At 36.5% G+C, this 18,097-nt stretch overlaps 2 protein-coding genes across 5 annotated transcripts in view; both read right to left on the bottom strand.

The window, feature by feature from the left end:
* Window positions 1–1,411: 1,411 nt before the first annotated feature.
* On the bottom strand, window positions 1,412–3,170 carry LOC105208424 (uncharacterized). The gene has a single exon (XM_011178255.3). It carries the CDS (start codon window positions 3,165–3,167, stop codon window positions 2,517–2,519), a length of 651 nt encoding a protein of 216 aa, XP_011176557.1. The 5' UTR covers window positions 3,168–3,170; the 3' UTR covers window positions 1,412–2,516.
* The window catches only part of LOC105208462 (steroid receptor seven-up, isoforms B/C), a 31,936-nt gene continuing 16,919 nt past the window's right edge, over window positions 3,081–18,097 (bottom strand). For 3 of the 4 annotated variants that reach the window (XM_029037736.2, XM_029037737.2, XM_029037738.2), the window contains 3 exons: window positions 11,264–11,815; window positions 3,935–4,092; window positions 3,081–3,626 (listed from right to left, as the gene is read on the bottom strand). In XM_029037736.2, coding sequence (XP_028893569.1) covers window positions 3,510–3,626; window positions 3,935–4,092; window positions 11,264–11,815 — 827 coding nt within the window. In that variant the 3' untranslated portion in view covers window positions 3,081–3,509. Of the gene's footprint in view, window positions 3,627–3,934; window positions 4,093–9,291; window positions 11,112–11,201; window positions 11,816–18,097 lie in introns of those variants that run through there. The other variant, XM_011178317.3, reaches the window with a different exon arrangement.

Genomic DNA, 18,097 nt, shown 5'->3' with positions numbered 1-18,097 from the left:
ATCGATCTTCGCTCAACGAGTCCACACAGTCACTGGACAAACCGCAATAGTTGGTGACTGTAGCTTCCCTTAATTTGACCATCTCATTCGCACGCGATATGCACAAATAATACAAACATATACATTTTCATGCGGCCTGTTTTGTAAAGCAGTTCGATGCATCGCACTTTGCATAGTACGGCAGAGTTGTCGAGTTTTGATTAATGGTAATGGTAGACGATAATAATATGTACATATGTAGCCACGATTTTGGGAGCTAACGTCGTCATTTAAGGTGTAATTTGTGTCTAACACAATTTAACTCAACACGACGACATGCCGTTTAGTTACGGGAGTGTGCCACATCTGAAGCTGACCTTCAAGCAATCTAGGGAACCCTACTAATCGCACATTTCGGTTCCGATATCGTTTTCTCTGCATTTAGTAAAGGCGTGATGTTTTGAATTTATCCTTGAATTGAACTCCTGCACTGCATTCCATTACCAAGGCTAGTCTCGTGAGTTTCATGCCATTGTCATTTACGTTTAAAAAGTTGAAAAAGAAAAACACTTTCCGATCTCCCACGTGAGGTGCAAAACTGAGTTGAGATGCAACTGTCTCATTCAATGCAGATTGGAGTAACGACTTAAGAGCGACTTAAGAACGAACGAACAAACGGACTGGAGGACTTAAGAACGTACCGTATAATATTAGCATATCATAGATCATATGGTTATCGTTTACTTAATATTTCATAATAAAACGAAGTGCTGTCATTTTAAAAATTTATTTTTTAATTCCTTTAATTACTTTACTTTGAGTTTAAATTGTTTCTATTTGCTTTTTTACACGTTTAAATAAATTTGTAAAAAATGTGAGTTCAAACAAAGATGTGCTTATTAATAATTAATATTACATGTAGGGTATATGTATATCTAACATACAATTCATCGATAAATAACTGTGATATGGTTTTCTAAATATACATAGACAACTCTTTATATGAAAATTCTTGGCATTGCTCTTTTCAAAAGTACATACATACATACATAATTTCTAGAATTGTATAAAATTATTTTTTCCATTGAATTTACATATTAAATCTCCAAATTAGGTTTTATCCACAAAATTTATTATATATTTTACAATATGATTATATGAACTCACGCGTACATAAAATTCAAAGCAAATTTTTCAATTTCTCTCTTCTTTCACAGTGATTTATCGAATGTCTTTTGGCTTTCGTTATATATTCAGGAATACTTTCGATTTACATCAAGATTTTATTGCAAGTAGAACTAAAACTACATCCCTCTTTAACACACTTCGATTCGGCTATTATTTACAGATTACTTTAGAAATTGATTGCGTTTTCTTGTTGTACTTGTATCCATAATGAAAAGAAACATCAAGAACAAAAGTAATTTACGTACTTATTGCTATAAAAAAGTAGTAACACAAACCTTTGTTGAGACAAATCAAAACGCCGTTTCATATAAAATATCAAACTTTATTTCAAAATATGTATGTATATTCATGTTGTAAAATAAATAAGAACTTTTCAGCTTAAATCTAACTTGCACTGGTTTTGTTTTTTTAAATATAAAAAAAAAATTTGCTAATTAAATTCTGTTTTAATAAAAATAAGGTTCCTGGACATTTAATTTAATTGTAAATTGTAAAATTTTAAATTTTACGCATTAAAAAATAATTATTAAAGCACACAATTGCCACAGTTGCGAATAGAAGACACTTGAAATAGTTTTAAATAAATTTAGTATGTAAATCATGTGTAGAACGAACAAGTTGCATGAGATAAATAAAACGTGCTTTATAGACTTAAAGTAGTTTTTAAATTCAAACTGAAATTAAGTAAGATTCAGTGCCATTCCATTTCATTAACTTTTTTTGTTTAACATTTTATACATTATTTTCTTCTAAGTCTATAAAAATTGTTGCATTATTCATTTGGAGACAACATTCAAAGTATCGTTTAACGAGACTCTGAAGCTTCCTTCAGTTTAAGTCCAATTTGTTTCAAACGGTATGTCACTTGAAGCCACCAAATCTTTCTCCCAAGTCAGGTTAAAAGCAAATTAATATTTTGTGTATTGGTAGTAAATATTAACAGCCTCATTTTAGGAGATCTCTCCTCAAAACGGTTGGACAATTTACTATTTTGGAGTAATTTTTACAGCTTCACCGCGAGTCAATACTTTAAGTTTTAATTTTTGGCTTCAAGTTTCATAGTTTTGGAAACATTTGTATAACTTCAATAAATAAATTACTATAAATATTAATTATTAAAATATTTACAAATGCATGACAGTGTTTAAACCTCTAAACAAAAATTGCGCTTTAACAACTCTAAAGAGTAAAAATTTATGCTAAATTTTCATGTCTTCACATCAGCTTCTATTTTTTTTTGTTTTTTTTTTATTTTTTTTTTGCATTTTGTTTATTTCCAATGTTAAGGTAAATTTTTTAAACTGTGTTCAGAAGCTTTCCTTTGAACCGCAATTACAACTACACTATATTTACTTGACGTCGACAACGAGAGGAACTTCGCTGATATCGATTAGATTTGGTGGTGATGCCAGTTGCGAATGCAGTTGTTGTTGCTCCTGGAGTTGGTGAAGGGGCTGGTGAAGCACATGCGACTGGGCGGGTGGTTGTGCGTGTGGGGAACTGCTTTGGGTCTGCTGGTATTGTTGACTAATGCTAGTGGAGGAATTGACATTTGACAATGACGGAGCGCTCGTGGATATCGTTGAAGTTATTGTTGAAGCCACCGATGATATGGATGGTGCTGCCATGATCGCACCTGTGTTCGCAGTTGTACCGGCTGTTTCAATATCGTCACTGCAGTCGTGGTTATTGTGTTCGTTCGCGAGGTTGTGGCTGTTGCCAGCGCTATTGGCGAGCATCATCCGATGGTGTTGTTGAAGGCATTGATTGGCATTCACTGCCGCCGCTGCCATCATCATAGCTGCGTCACAGTAATTGGACAACATTGTTGTTGGATTCACAACGCCAGTAGTCGGCGTTCCCTGTGCAGCATTGGGGGCGTAAAAGCAGTTGACGCTACTACTGCTGTAGTCGCTAGCCGTCGATGTAGCACTGCCTACCACGCCAGTGGCAGCAGTGCCAAAAAAACCACTTCCATAGCTACCCACTCCGCTCATCATGCCCACACCAACCTCCCCATTAAAATGCTGCACACTACTCCCATTTCCAATGTCATTACCACTATTGTTATGACTATTGTAGTTCAGTAAGCTGCTGCTGCTGCTGCTGCTGCTGCTCGTACTACTGCCTGTATGGCTGTTACTAACATCCACATTACCGTCTCTATGCGTGGGATAATCACTGTTGTTGCTGCCATTCCTGTTGAATGAAGTCGTAGCATGGATGTTGTGGTGGTCATGGTGATTGTTGTGGTTGTTGCTGACAGCAGCTGCTGCTGCAGCGGCGGCGGCGGCTGCGGCAGCGGATGATCAAGTCGTTGTCAATTGGCGCCACATTGTGTGTCACATCGATGGTAGGTAAGGCCAAGAGAAACTGTTGCCGGACAGCAACATGTCCCGTATGAGCGTTTCAATTGGGGTTTTCCCGACTAGACGTACAAAAAACAATTGTTCGATGACCTATTGAGAGGGACAAAAGAAGCAGAGGTGGTATCCAACGATTATTTATGTGACCATGTAAATTTTAATTATTAATTATGAAAAAACTTTGCAATTAGAAATTTATTACAATATAATAGAAATAATTTGTTTTCTCCTTCTGTTGTCTTTCTTAATAGTTCTCTTAGTGGAAAATATTTCCGAAAATTATTTGCAGGATTACTCTTTGTAAGCTAAGTAGATACAAACAATAATATACATATATTTATTTGGTATAATCATGTCGACGAGTCGGTAAAGGAAAGTTATATAAAAATTTGGAAACCCACCTGGGATGAAACGGTGCGCAGGGAGGGTAATCTTAAAAGCAGCTTTCCAAACCGTGTTGGCTGACTGGGGTATTGTGTGCGACAATATTCCTCTAGGGCGCACTGTGACTTCTCCTGCAGTGATTCGATATGTGTAACGTCAGATAGACCGCATGCATCTAAAATAGGTAAAAATCAAACTTAATTAAATTAATCATTAACACAAATAAACTTTGCGCTACATCGAAGTATGTCAGATTTCTACCAAATACATTTTTGTATACATATATAAATATTTATTACGTTTTTTAACAAAGCTGAACATTATTTACGACATACGAGTAGTTCTTGTCTCTGACAGACTTTTGATGAAAATCTACATATATTCTAATAGTATAGAAAATTTAAATAGTTCGTACTTAGTCACTTTAACACTCAAAATTGCCAAATTATCCGTTGTGAAAATTGCCAACCATTTCAAAGATTCATTGCTATATATGTATGTACATATATATATTCGTGTACATCGTTTTCAAGAAACAACAGTATTAACCTAAAACGCTCGAAATAATAAAAGCTTAATTTATTGTAATAAATTTATGGAAAAACAACAACTCATTGATCGCTCGTTAAACATTCCTAAAGATAATAGCTCAACCTTCAATTGCTGCAGCAGCGAATGGCACAAGAGCGAACGACACGAGCAAAATCATAAGTACTGCTAATACATACATATATGTATATACATACATTCATACGATTATGTATATAGAGTATATATACAAGTATGTTTGTTTTGAACATTGACTGCGTCAGTCGCGTCGTCGGTAATTGACACAGTCAGTAATCAACAACAATCAACATACAGCACTCAACATTTAACAAGTATTTAATTAATGCTTTTTGTTTTCCCATTTTTTATGTTTCTCTCTTATATTTCTAATGGAATTTCGCTTCATCTCGCAACACGTTTCGTCTATGATCCATAGGCCACCAGACTATGCAATCGCTTATGTGTACATATGCACATAAATACATATAGCACATGTAAATAGGTATATGTCTAACTTGTATCAAGTTGTAGCCATTAACAAAACTAAGTACAAACATATAAATGCATTAAACGCTTGCTACTTCTTCACAAAAACGAATGAGCTTTCGATGAGCTTATCTGTTGAGCCTGTCAAATGAAGTAAGACCTGATGCGTATGCGCCTCGTAAGACAGCTCTGCCGAGAGGAGAGGGTTGCCCAGTCCCATCAAGTGTATGAATAGTTGCTGCTTATCCTTCTTTATTATTAAAAACCAATGTTTCCCGCCAACCACAACAACTTATAATGAAAAATTTATTTAAATTACCTACCGAGAGATTTTTCATAAACAAATTCAACATATACACATCTATTTGGTTTTTCCTATTTACACAGAAAATTATTTCACATAAATAGTTGTATAAAACTCAGAGCCATTCGGAAGAAGCTTTTTATTGTATTTCGTGATGCTAAGCATCGGAAATAATCAACTCTGCTTGTGTAGTTATTTTTGCTTGTTTTAGTGTGTTTCCCTGAGATTTGTGGTCTATATTGGCATTCTAAATTTCCTACAAACTGATTTTCACATGATACAGCTGCACTATGTAGTATGTATTTTTTAGTTCTCTTTGTTTGAAAATTACTAAAATGACTTGTCGCCAGCGGCGTCAAACATTTAACCGTTTAATTGCAAATTAACCACGAGTACAGCCTTCGGAGCATCAATAATCAAATCACTTCACATAAAATAATTGTCAATTGACTTTCCATTAACTATGGCAGCAACATGCTCCCAATGCTTCTAATGCTATCTTGTTGTAACGACAATTCCTTATGGCGCTCAAAGACGCCTGGTGGACCGTCTAGTCGATGGACGGCGCGGTCAAGCGACCAATAAACTCAAGTCGACTGTAAATTTATAAAAATAACATTCAGTTCTTTCATGGAGGCTTGGAGAAAATAAACTAGCTTTCATTGGCAAAGACACTAAAACCCCATATTAGCGAAAGCAACAAAAAAAAAAAAAAATAACTTGGAGCTTGTAAAAAAGAATGCATTCATAGTCACGACAAAAATTTGACAATAACAACCAATAAGATACTGTATGTACTAGCGTACACTTACAACATATGCAAGTTTGCATAAGTACATATATGTATGATTGTGCGCATATAGTCGTTTTAGGGGGTTGAATTAAGGAATAATCTTATTACTCTATTCATAAGTGTATCGTATCGTTTTTTACGTTCAATTTTGATATATGAATTAAAAAATAGGGATCTGTCATTGCCATACATACATACAGCCACAATTTAACTATGGATTTTTATTATACACAAAACTTCGTTTACTGATGAGATTTGTGATCAATCTTTTTTTTTTAATATAACGTTACACGTATACTTTAAAGAACTTTTCCGTACAGTTTAAAATTGTCCAATTTCCATTCCCAAATATTGTTTTTCTCAGATAACTTCTCTCCGACACTGAGATCACCAAGCCTAAGTAAATGTGTTTAACCACTTTGCCGATTTTCGGTGATGTCAGAGTAGCGTTTTGTTATTTGTGCTATTGCTAGAAATTTCTTGTGAACAGTTTTCGAAGTAAAAGCGCGATTATGTACGTTTGTATTTAGCAGTACACAAAGGAATAGGTTGTGAGTGAACGAGTGCAATGGCTAGGCTCCGTAAAACCAATAGAGGCGGGGAGGGTAAAATCAGTCTCTAACTCAAAAGATCGTGACCGCATGTCTTAAATGCATAATGACCGTAAAGTAGTTCCTGCAGCAGCAGCAGCAGCTATCAACAACGGCCACAACAAAAACAGCAGCAATAAAGAGTCGCTAGAATCGCCTGTGCTTACAGTACGCTCGAAACTAGCCGAAAATAAATTCTTCGGCGTGAAAGAAAAGAAAAGTCAGCCAATACATTTCAACCTTAAATAATTTGGCCCGAAAAAGCCAGACTTGTTGTTGCACGCGGACGAGATTTGACAGACAGACTGACAAACGGGCGGAGTGTGTGTAGCGAGCTAGTTGAGTTAGTGATTTGGAGTAGAGTACGAGGGCGCCTATAAACACAGCACATGGACCTATTTTTATGTATGTATTAGCAGCTGACGGAGAAAAGGTTAAAGACAAACGAGCAACCGCAAGTCATTTACTTATTGAAAATTTACTGATTTCTGAATTGTGGCATAATTTTGGCATTGTTGGCATATCTCGTTAACTATTCTTTATTGCCATGCTGAAAATCCTAATAACTTGATTATATACTTATTTATGCAACGTTGTTGGTATGGTTGTACAGCTTTTTGGATGCAAATTAAAGGTTACATTTTAGTGTTGACACCTTTAAGGGGGCCCTATTTGATGGACACGTGGGAAATATTTGACAACTTTTGAATAAATTAATTAAATAATAAAATATGATCCAATTGGATTATTCGCCACGGATCTCTTAGTAGATTAGCAAAATGTGATCGAAATAAACAAGATATATGTAGAAGTGAATATTAATCGCGGCTGTAGCAGAGCATTACGATTGGAATAGCCACAGTGTGCATTCCCGTCCATCTGATCAACCCAAAAAAAAGCACCACTAGAGATTTTGTATGTGAAGATACGGTATATCAGCGTAATCCAAGGCTCAGGAAAACATTCTTTCCAACATCCACCAATTGTACACTGAACAACGTCGTGTAGAATAGTGAGTACATGAATGATTGATCGGCTGAAATTTATGGACTCAATACAGCAATTCGACTTATTGCCGCAGTTACCTCAGCTAAAGTTGTTCCAGTCTAGTCATAGACCATATCATGTCTCTAACAGGGATTCCTCGTGTACATTTTCTACGCAAATTTATCTACTCTTTAACCAGGTTGCATGGAAGTTATGTTTCTGACAGTATGCTTTATCGACCTGTCGGAGCGCCATGCTATTATTGCTGATGGAGCAATCGTACCTCTATTTGGCATTAGCATTGGGACCCCTTGAGCTTGTAAATAAACGCCGTAAACGAGTGTTGTATTAATGTTCATAAAGTGGTATCTTGACGTCAATAAACGTCGCACGTCCAACATCCAGCCAGCCAAAGAGCTGCCTCTGTGGACAAGTCTGTGGCGCATGCTCCGCTGTTCAAAGACGCGTCTGACTAATACGTACAAAAGAAAATACATAGTACAGAACATAGCAACAAATTCACTACGTTTACTACGCGCATTCGGTGAAATCGCTAAGTGAAAAAGTAAAGTACTTCCTTGTGGATTTAGATATTTGTAAAGTTGTCATGTTAGTACATTTTCTAGGTATCTGGTAAAATTTAGGACTAACCGACTAACTTCTCTCTGCAATTCTTAAAGTGAATAATTATATGTATACAATACTTATACGTACATACTTTAGAAATTTAAAAAAAATAATACTTATGTATATCCTAAACATTAAAAATAAATAAAAGTTCTAATAATTCCTTGAAAATGTTTATATGATATGTAGTGTTTATTAAAAATAATAAATATGTATATAAAATTCAAATAAATAGATATGTAAGAGTTTCATAAATTCGTAAATAAGTTTAATATGCCTGAATGGTCCAACAGGTGTTTTCTTCCTCATATGGCCTTTAACTTTTGCTGGTTTAGAAACTTAGTACTGTGTTGCACCAATTTATATAATCCAGAGACGTGTGTTAGTGCAGTGTGTGTAGTGTACATGGATATGAGTGCATGAGTGTTTGAAATGTAATAAACGAATTCTGATCCATGAAATGAAGAAAATATATTAGTTAAGAAATTAAAGTGTAAAAAATTCAGGAATCAATAACTACAACAATGCATTACTGCACAAGCAGGTACTTAATAAAATAATAAAGCTAATATTGCGACAGTACATTGCCTCAGCGGAGGATATTCTAAATTGCTACTTCCTTACTTATAGCAATTCGACTATTAAGTGTTCGTTACACTACTTGATACTACTTGCAATGGCACTTTCCTCAGATCTAGATCATTTACCATTGATAATCCATGCAAAAACAATTAAGAGAATATGAATGTTGAAATTGCAAATAAAGAGTTATTCTACATACAGTCAAGTAGTTGTACTACAACAGATATAACTACAAAATGTCTACAATTAACAAATGCCAGTCAAAGAAGGGTGCGACTTCTTTGCCTCAGCTTTGTTCTTTGTAGACAAATGAGGAAACCTTAAAAACGTACTTGAAAATAGTATTTGTAAACTATACTATTTTCAAAGATGCTTTTGTTCCGATACTATATCCTAATATACTATATTCCATATACATTTACTATTGTAATAATATTAATAGTTTATTAAATCTAATATAGATTCAAATTTACTTAACCTGTTAACAAACTTTGTTTTTATTTTGAATACATTTTCATCTATTTCCGAAAAAATTAATAGTCAAAAATTTTAAATCGTTAAATTCGATTAACAATATCGATTTCAACTTTTAATCACCTCGAACAACTTTTCTCAACTTAGGTTTCGATAGAAGTACCGATCTTAAGCCAAAAATTTGTGATTCATTTTGCTCAGCAAGTCTGAGCTCAATTAGTAAATAAAAAGATCAAGAGTTTTAAAATTTAATTTTTAAACAACAAAATTGTATATTTTTACTATTCATTTTTATCATCCGTTTCATAGTCTTCGAGATTTTTAACCGAAACTACCTCTAGAATAAATTAGACTTACATACATTTTAACTATACTAAGTACATAAATTAGTTGGCACTTATTACTAAACTGATTTAATCTTCGATCAAATATTTCGAGCACACTGAAGGCATATCACTTTGACATATATACATACATACAGACATACTTACATACTCGTACATTATACGTATAATTATATTGATATATTATAGTTACTAATACATACGTTCGTATATTAATTAAGTTATATAAAATTAAATAAGGTGATTGCAACGTCTTACAGAGTATACAACTAATCTTTTTAAATTACAGCGTTCTATGGCTAATTAAAAATCTAATAACAGCTCGTTACGAACGATCTGCTTCTATGCACTGAACGACCGAGTTCAACACTCGGCTGCGCTTCGCCGCATATTACACTTATGATACATATGAGTACAGCTAACACATAATATGTTATGTAGACTAGACTAAACACTATGTGGTCCGAATTCTACGGCAGATCTAACAACTTTCGATTAGCCTCATGTTAGCAACTATGTGGCTAGTTCAAACTACAATTGCCATCTACTTCCAAAACTGTACGGGGAGTATCTATAATTGGGACTACCGAACGAAGCGCCACTACTGACACCGAACGGTGTGCTATGGTGGAACATATCAAAAGCCGAACCGAAGGCAGATCGAGGCGGTGTTTGATAGAACATAGCTGCTGTGGCAGCTGCCGCTGCGGCTTGTTGTTGGTCTTGGGCCATCAGTGAATGGGAATGTACACTATATTGCTGTTGAGAAGCAGTTTGAAGTGGCGATTGATATGTCCCACCATGATTACTAACTGCGGTATTGGGGGAGGTAGCGACAGTGGTATGTATGGCGTTATTACTCAAAGGCGAAGCGGTTAGGTTATTAAGAAGGGACGAACCGATTTGCGATTGAGTATTTATAGAAGCGCCCAGACCACTACTATTGTTATGACTCGCGTTCGAGGTAGATGTGGTTGTGTTGGTAGTGTTAGAATTGGTGGTGACTGGCACCGCAGAGTTTGCACTGGCATACAAGGCAGCAAGTAAATCGTCTGTGCTGGTCAAGTGAGCGGCGGTTTTGTGACTTGGCGCACAAGAGCTAAAGGCACTTGTAGCCGAGTGTCCTAGACCGCTCGCTGAACTTGTGGCCAGCTGCTGCGACGTAGGCTTGCGGTCATCATTGCCAATATAATGCTCAGTGGGTCCTGCATTTCCGGAATTCTGATCTAAAGTTGATCTAGATGTCGCTGTAGATGGTGTGAGAGAGGCGTTTTCAGTAACCGTGGATGCATTTTGCGTAACCGCTTCAACACCAGCAACACTTTTCATAAATGCGGCCAGGTGAAATGCGGCCGCTGAAGTGTGTTGTTGAGATTCAGCTTCTTGCCTATTAAGCTCTTCGAGATGATCACGCACTATCAACAACACTTGTTCGTGCGACAGTTCTGCACTGGAGCCCTTCGTCACCGATCCAGCAGACTTGATTGCCGCTGAACTATCTGAGTTCTCGCAGTTACTTGTGGCTACCGCGGACGCCAGCGCACATACTTTTGCTGAAACTTTAGTTAGCAGCGCCGGAATATCCCGGTAAAGGATGTCCAACAACTTACCGGTGGTGAAGAGCACAATCGCCTTGAGACAGGAATATTCCGCTGAGTCGACGTGCAGCGCCTTCAATTTTTCCACCTGTTCCTGGAAGATGCGTATATGGTCCATGAATGCAACCACTCGATCCGCCGCCATCGGCGATGCATGCAGACCTGCAGCAGCTAATAGTGGCGCCACATGTAACGGCATTGAACATTGACTCGCATTTAAGACGAATAATTCGGACCAGACCAGACGTAGCAGCGCTACTTGATCTGTTACTTGCAGCTCGGGAAAGAACGGGATATTCTTGGCCCACTCGACGGCAGAAAAGAGTAAACGAGCGGCGAGTTCGCAGATATTGTCGATACCCATAATATTGTTCGGTTGCATGCATTGACCATAGCGGGACGTTGGGTAGGGTTCAGCACGCAGTAACAGTGAAATGTAGGAACTAAGATAGGAGTGACCATTAAATCCGGCAACAGACATGGGATCACCATTCGCGAGCTGGTATTGACCATGCATGCCGGCCAAACCGGGCTGAGTGGGAGGCACACGACCACGTTGAACAGCTGTAAAAAAGATATGGAAAAAGAAACGTTAGTATTCGTAAAGTAAGTATTGAGGGGCTAAAAGTAAGATAGATAGTGCAATAGGTTGTCTATTGCCTGTGGCTCAGCTGGTAACTTAATACCTTATTTAAATATCTAATTTTCAAATTTTCAAATACGAACAATTACAACAAGACTATTATTTTGACCACGACATCACACGCAGAACAATGCGGCTGCCAGATAACGCCGTAGATACGCATTCAGAGTGTGGCATGTTTTCAGGCGCGGTCACATGCACAAAGGACGCGACGACGACGACAAAATTCAGACGTTTACAATGCAGAAACCCCTAACCATCAGGCGAAACAAAGGCATATCAGCAACCTCAATCTGAGCACATTGTAATGGGAAGCTTCCACAAGAAGACAGAGCAAGGTAAATAATAAGGTTTCAAGGATTTAACAAGAAACAGGACAGAGCTCAAACAGCCGAAGAGCATATATTGCAACCCCTTGGCAAGGAGAATAGCGAGTGACTGACGATACAAAGATACTTTTTAGCAAAGACGCGCGTTGCGTCATTAAGCAAGATACTTTGTGAGCATTGAAAACGCAAAAGACGTTACAGCCTTTGCTTGTGACGTGGGGATGAGGTTGAGAAACAACCCCCAACCGCTTTTACTTCAGCAGAACGCCTGCAGTTAAGTTTCTGTCTAAGTGTTAATGTGTATTTACATGCATATTGTAAAATATATTTTCAACAAATCTACAACACAAATTTGTATTGCTATTTTGAGTGCTGAGTGAATTTACTTTTAATTAAAATGCACAATTTACAAACGATATTGTGCACTCACACGCCCAAACGTTAGTGTTATACAATATGTACATACATGCGTCGTTATCTGCATATACATATGTATATTTTATATTTATTGTAAGTGCAGATGTGCGAAAGAAAAGCAAGAAATCATTTGCAACACGTGAAGCTTTCGTGAAATAGCTTTACAAAAACCATATGTTATATACACACACTGCGCGTCAACCGGATAGCGCCCCCAAGTATTTGTGTTAGAGCTACAAAATATTTTTCTAACATGCTTGAAACAATGTTCCTTAAAATAAGCTATAAAAGGACATAATACGATTCATTATAAAATTTTGATGAATTAACAACCAGAAAAGTACAAAAATTTGCAAACGAAAATTGAGTCATCAGGATAGCGCCCCCAAATTCAATGTTAATTATCTCGCGGGGCGGAGAAGTATTTGAACCCCGGTTTCCTATTGTCATATATTCTTGACAAACAGCAGAAGTATCCGTTCGACTAAGCAAATATGTCCTTACAATTATATTAACTTGAGTGCTTCAGAAAAGTAAGTATCATTTTCTACGAATGCACGAAGTTTTTGCTTCAAGAGTGTCAACTAAAGTTCGTGCTTGCGAATATCTTTTGTTTTGTATCGATTTCTTACGTCATCTGTACGATCTCACTGCGCAAGCGCAAAACAGCACTGCGTGAAATCATAGAATGATAAGAATATCCCTAGTTAAGTGGGAACCGCTTTACCACCAGTACATACATACATATATATATGGTGCAAAAGTACGCACCCACAATGAAGCTCAAATAAGCAAACTTTATCATTTGTGGAAATCTATTAAAAGTTGATATATGTAAATGCGTAAACAATGGGATCCGAGGTGTTCGAGTGTGTATTAGGATATTGAAAGCAAATCATGAAACACTACAGTAGTAGGGCAAATGGATTTCTCACAATTCCATGCAATAATACATTTATTTTTATTAAATTTCATTTATATTTATTCAATTGATTTCGCAACTTTTATTTATATTCCAAACAAGAACAATACGTAAAGAGACAAGCGCGATTTGAGCGACGGAGTTTTGATCGTTACACTTTAGCAGGCATGTCTATTCCTTAGACTTTTCATAATCTGCACGTTTCTCATTCTCTATATTAAGCGATCTTTTAAATAATGTAATGATTGTGGAATTTACCTTCACGATGGTCAGCGTGCTGGTCATTTTTGACCCTTCTTGGCTCTCCATTTTTATTTATGGCAATTAAAAATTGTATATGCAAATTTGTGCGCAAATAAGGGTTGAAGAAGCGGGTTTGACGAGTTCTGTAGGATTGAATTTGCTTCGAAGGCAAATAGTTTCTTAGGCAGGCAACTAAGTGAAATAAATTTTCTTTATAAATATTTTGTTTTGGTCAGCTCATTCTCCCTTTTAATTATTTCTCTCATTCTTCCCCCTTTCTCTTTCAGGAAAACATGAAATATGCAAGCCGGCAATTATGTCGACAATGCATTTATGTAACAGTGTTTTGATTTAAGTTCCTCTTTCCGTTGTCTCTCTATGTTGCTTGCATCGCTGTGACCTAGGACTGGGTGAGCGATCGGGCGCTTTACAGCTGTTTTGCCGTCCACTGTACTCAGTGACAAGCTCAGGTAGATTTTCGCCAACTGGACATCAAAACTGGTTTCTGAGCGAACACACATACCCAGAGACATTCTAATGCCTTTTGACCGGTTGACCACCGCCTCTGTCAATTGTCCGTCCAACCGGACACTAAGTTATAAATGAGCCTGGGAAAGTATCGTTCGGTGGCCTTTTGGCACCTTTTGGCCTTTGTACGTCATTGTCGCCGCGCTTTGTGACCATAACCACAATCAGTTGATCCTCACGCGGCGAGTCATTCTGAATCGGCGTTAGTATTAAGCTGATGCTGTGTGGTTTACGCACTTATGCAAATATGACAACATATTTGGCTTTGATATTTTGTCATTTGTACTCTCTCTGAAAATCTAAACGGTGAAGAAACAACAAACATCTCGCGCCAAAGTGTCATATGAGATTACACAACACCCTTTCTTCTGAAAGAAAGTCTACATTTTTTTATTTTCCTAACTTCGTTGCTCATTACTTCGCTTAGGTCATTGGTTTACTCTAATTAAGGCTGAGGTTGTTGTCATCCGACCGTGCTCAAGAAAAATGTATTGCAGATTTATATTCAGCGCCATGGCTTCACCTTCAGCATTGCATAGAGGACAACGTATTTTCGCTTAAGGTTTAAGGAAATTTTTAACCAAATGGGGTGAATTTGTCTTTACATATTGCCACTTCGCAACTAGTGATTATTCCTTGTGAAGAAAACAAGCGCACTGACAAAAGCTATGTGCAGTCAAAACTTCATATTCTCCAAATAGTGCCTGTTATTTTAAGACATGTTGTCTGTATTACACAATTATTTTTTTTATTATTTTTTAATATTTTATATGTGTATGTGTGTTGTATAACGCAAACTTGTTTCGCATGCAAGTGAGCGTATACCATATTTGTATGTGTGTAGTTCGCGTCTGTGCATTTTGTGTACTGGTGTTGCGCTTAGATACAAGTGTGCGTCTTCCGTTAGCAACAATTGACACTACAGTTTAATTGTATTAACCTACCACCGTGGTAACTTTGGCGATGAACCTTAAACTTGTTGACCATTCCTCACACTGGGTTGTCAAGACTTGCCCTCTGCCCAGTTTTTATCGCTTGTTATTTGTACTGATTATGTATTTTCATTTGTCTTTTTCAGAAGAAAACTAAACTTTTCGTTTTGGAACTTTTTATGTGCTCTTCTTCGGTTTGATAAAAGGGTGTTTTATGCTAAAAAATGTTGTCATTTCAATTTTTTGGAAAAGTTCTCACGATATTTCGGTGGTGATACGAATAACAGAAGACTACTGGATTCATGTTGAACCAGTTTTGCTATCTATGTTTGTGTAATTTCATACATATCTGCATATGTAGATGCGTACATGTGTTGAATGAAAAAACCAAAACGAAATTTACAATTTTTAAATGAAAAATGGTCAATTTTGCTGATGAGAAGCAGTTGTGTTGTAGTTCGGTGGAGGGGTGTGCGGGGCTGTGGGGAGGTGTTGAACTCTTTTTCTAAACACTGTTGACATTCGACCGTTTCGGATGTCAGTGTTAAACGTGCTCTTCTCTACAAGTTTACATGGCACCTTAACAACAACAACGTCAGCAAATGAAAATTGCGAATGACAATAACGAGTCGAGCAGTTGGCAGTAAAATGTCATTAATGCGGTTTATATGACCGCTTAAGTGGTAATATTTCGCTGCTAGTGCTCTAAGCCGAACACACACTCACATATATTTGTTAGCACATACATACATACATATGTATATGCATGCGTTGTTAGTAAAGCTAGCTAGCTATAAAGGCGACTAATTGCACTTGTCCTAACAGCATATGTTGGTCTTACTAAATACCCGTGTATGTGCTCTATGTTTATATGAATTATTTTTAATAACATTTACTGCGGCTCAATTACAACACCAACTGACTGCTTAGCGGTTCAGTTTGCGTTAACATTCTTGTCATTTGCTGCTGCTTTTGCGTTTCCAACAAATTACAATCGATCTTAACCCAAATCGATGCATGTAATCAAAAATAAACATATCTTTTAACTGTTGCTCATGAAACGGCTATTTTAAGTGTCCCACCAAACAGCTTTGGCAGCAGCAGAAATTACTTGAGTATTCATTAATGAAGGATTACAAGAAATTCAAAATTTGCTCAAATTATTGACAATCGAACACACACTGAACGAATTAAAATGTAGATACCCGTATTTGACATAGTAAATCTTCGAATTTTGTGTCAAAAACATGACAAATGACAACGTTAATAACAATTTTCCGCACCCACCGAACAGTAAAGAATTTTTAAAATTGTATTTTTACTCATCTTCATTCAGTACACCTAACATTGTTTATTGGCTTCAAAGCAGAAGTTTGGCTCTACTTTTCTCAGTGTATTGCATCGACAGTGACTGCGACCGATACTGACAGCCGGATAATTACTACGGGCCACAGTAACACTTATTGCAATCGTTGCGCGATGTAAAGACCAACTCACTATGGCTTTGTAATATTGTCAAAGTCAACAAGTTTATCTACAATAGCCAGAACAAGCGGCATTTAGCTCGAGTCGGTGCATATTTTGAGGAAGCCAATAAAAATGCATAACTACTACGCATGTTTTAAACTTTAATATTAGCAGCAAATAAAAAATTAACTAACACTGAAATGGAAATGAACAAATTGAGAAACAAAATGTCATAAAAAGGCCCCAAGTTGATTTTTAATAGCAAATAATTAAGCAGCAACAGGCTGTCGGTTGGATTTAAGTAATGCGTTAACACTGCACACACACCATTATTTTAAAAAATGTGTTCATATACATACATACATATTTTCGAAATACATGTTTTTATGCACATAGTATTCATGAACGCTTAGTGTCGGTTGCTAAGTAAGTTGTTGAACTGTCGAAAATTAATACCAAATTGTCAAAGAATGGAAGCATTATATGGACAGCTGGCGATTTAATTCCAGAGAAACACTAATAAATTCGCATTTTCGCATAGTAATAGTATTAACTTTTAATTTTCCTATAGTACCTGTGCCGCAAATTCTTGTCTATTTTATTCTTAATTAGATTTGACATTATCGCAAATTCTGCCATTTATATTGAATATGAAATTTGCGTCCACAGCATAAACCACGCCCACTTAAAATAGGTTCCGCTACTCCTATGTTATGTGCATATGTATTCACCTATATGCGATTTTAATCTATATTTAGCTTAGGTCATTTGAAGATCAGACCTATTGCTCGGGTGCAACCAACTATACTAACGAAATTGTCATATAGTGAAAGCCAAATGTCGATTTGGCTTCTGGCTGAGAAGTGCGAGTGGCTAACGGTGATGACAAACTGAAATCAACTCTCTGGGCAAAGTCAATGCAAATAAAATGCGAATTGTAAATATTTGGATTTTATTTAATTGTTGTAAACACTTGCTACACATACATAAGTCGTGTCTGTACTTCCATTTTGACTCTTGAGTAACCTATCTATTCTCTACTTCTTGCTCTCAATGACGTTCTATTCGATGCTCAAATTCTTCTTATAGTTTTTGTAATTTGTTTTACACATTTGCTCAAAACATTCATACATATGTATGTACATACATATACATATATAATGCAAATGTACGAGTATGTTCGTTCACTCATCCCCTATATTTGACTTTTAATTGACCCTTCTCATTAGAATGTTGTTGACATAATATTTGTTGTTGCTGCTTTCGCGATTTTCTTCACTTGATGAGAGAATACTTGTTGAAGCGTGTGTGTGTAATACATACGGAACTTTTTCTGTTCATATTCAAGTGCATACATAAATATGT

This window comes from Zeugodacus cucurbitae, chromosome 2 (assembly GCF_028554725.1).
Source record: "Zeugodacus cucurbitae isolate PBARC_wt_2022May chromosome 2, idZeuCucr1.2, whole genome shotgun sequence".
Classification (NCBI taxonomy): Eukaryota; Metazoa; Arthropoda; class Insecta; order Diptera; family Tephritidae; genus Zeugodacus; species Zeugodacus cucurbitae.
The sequence above is the reverse complement of the archived record's forward strand: the minus strand, read 5'-3'. Positions and strand labels throughout refer to the sequence as shown.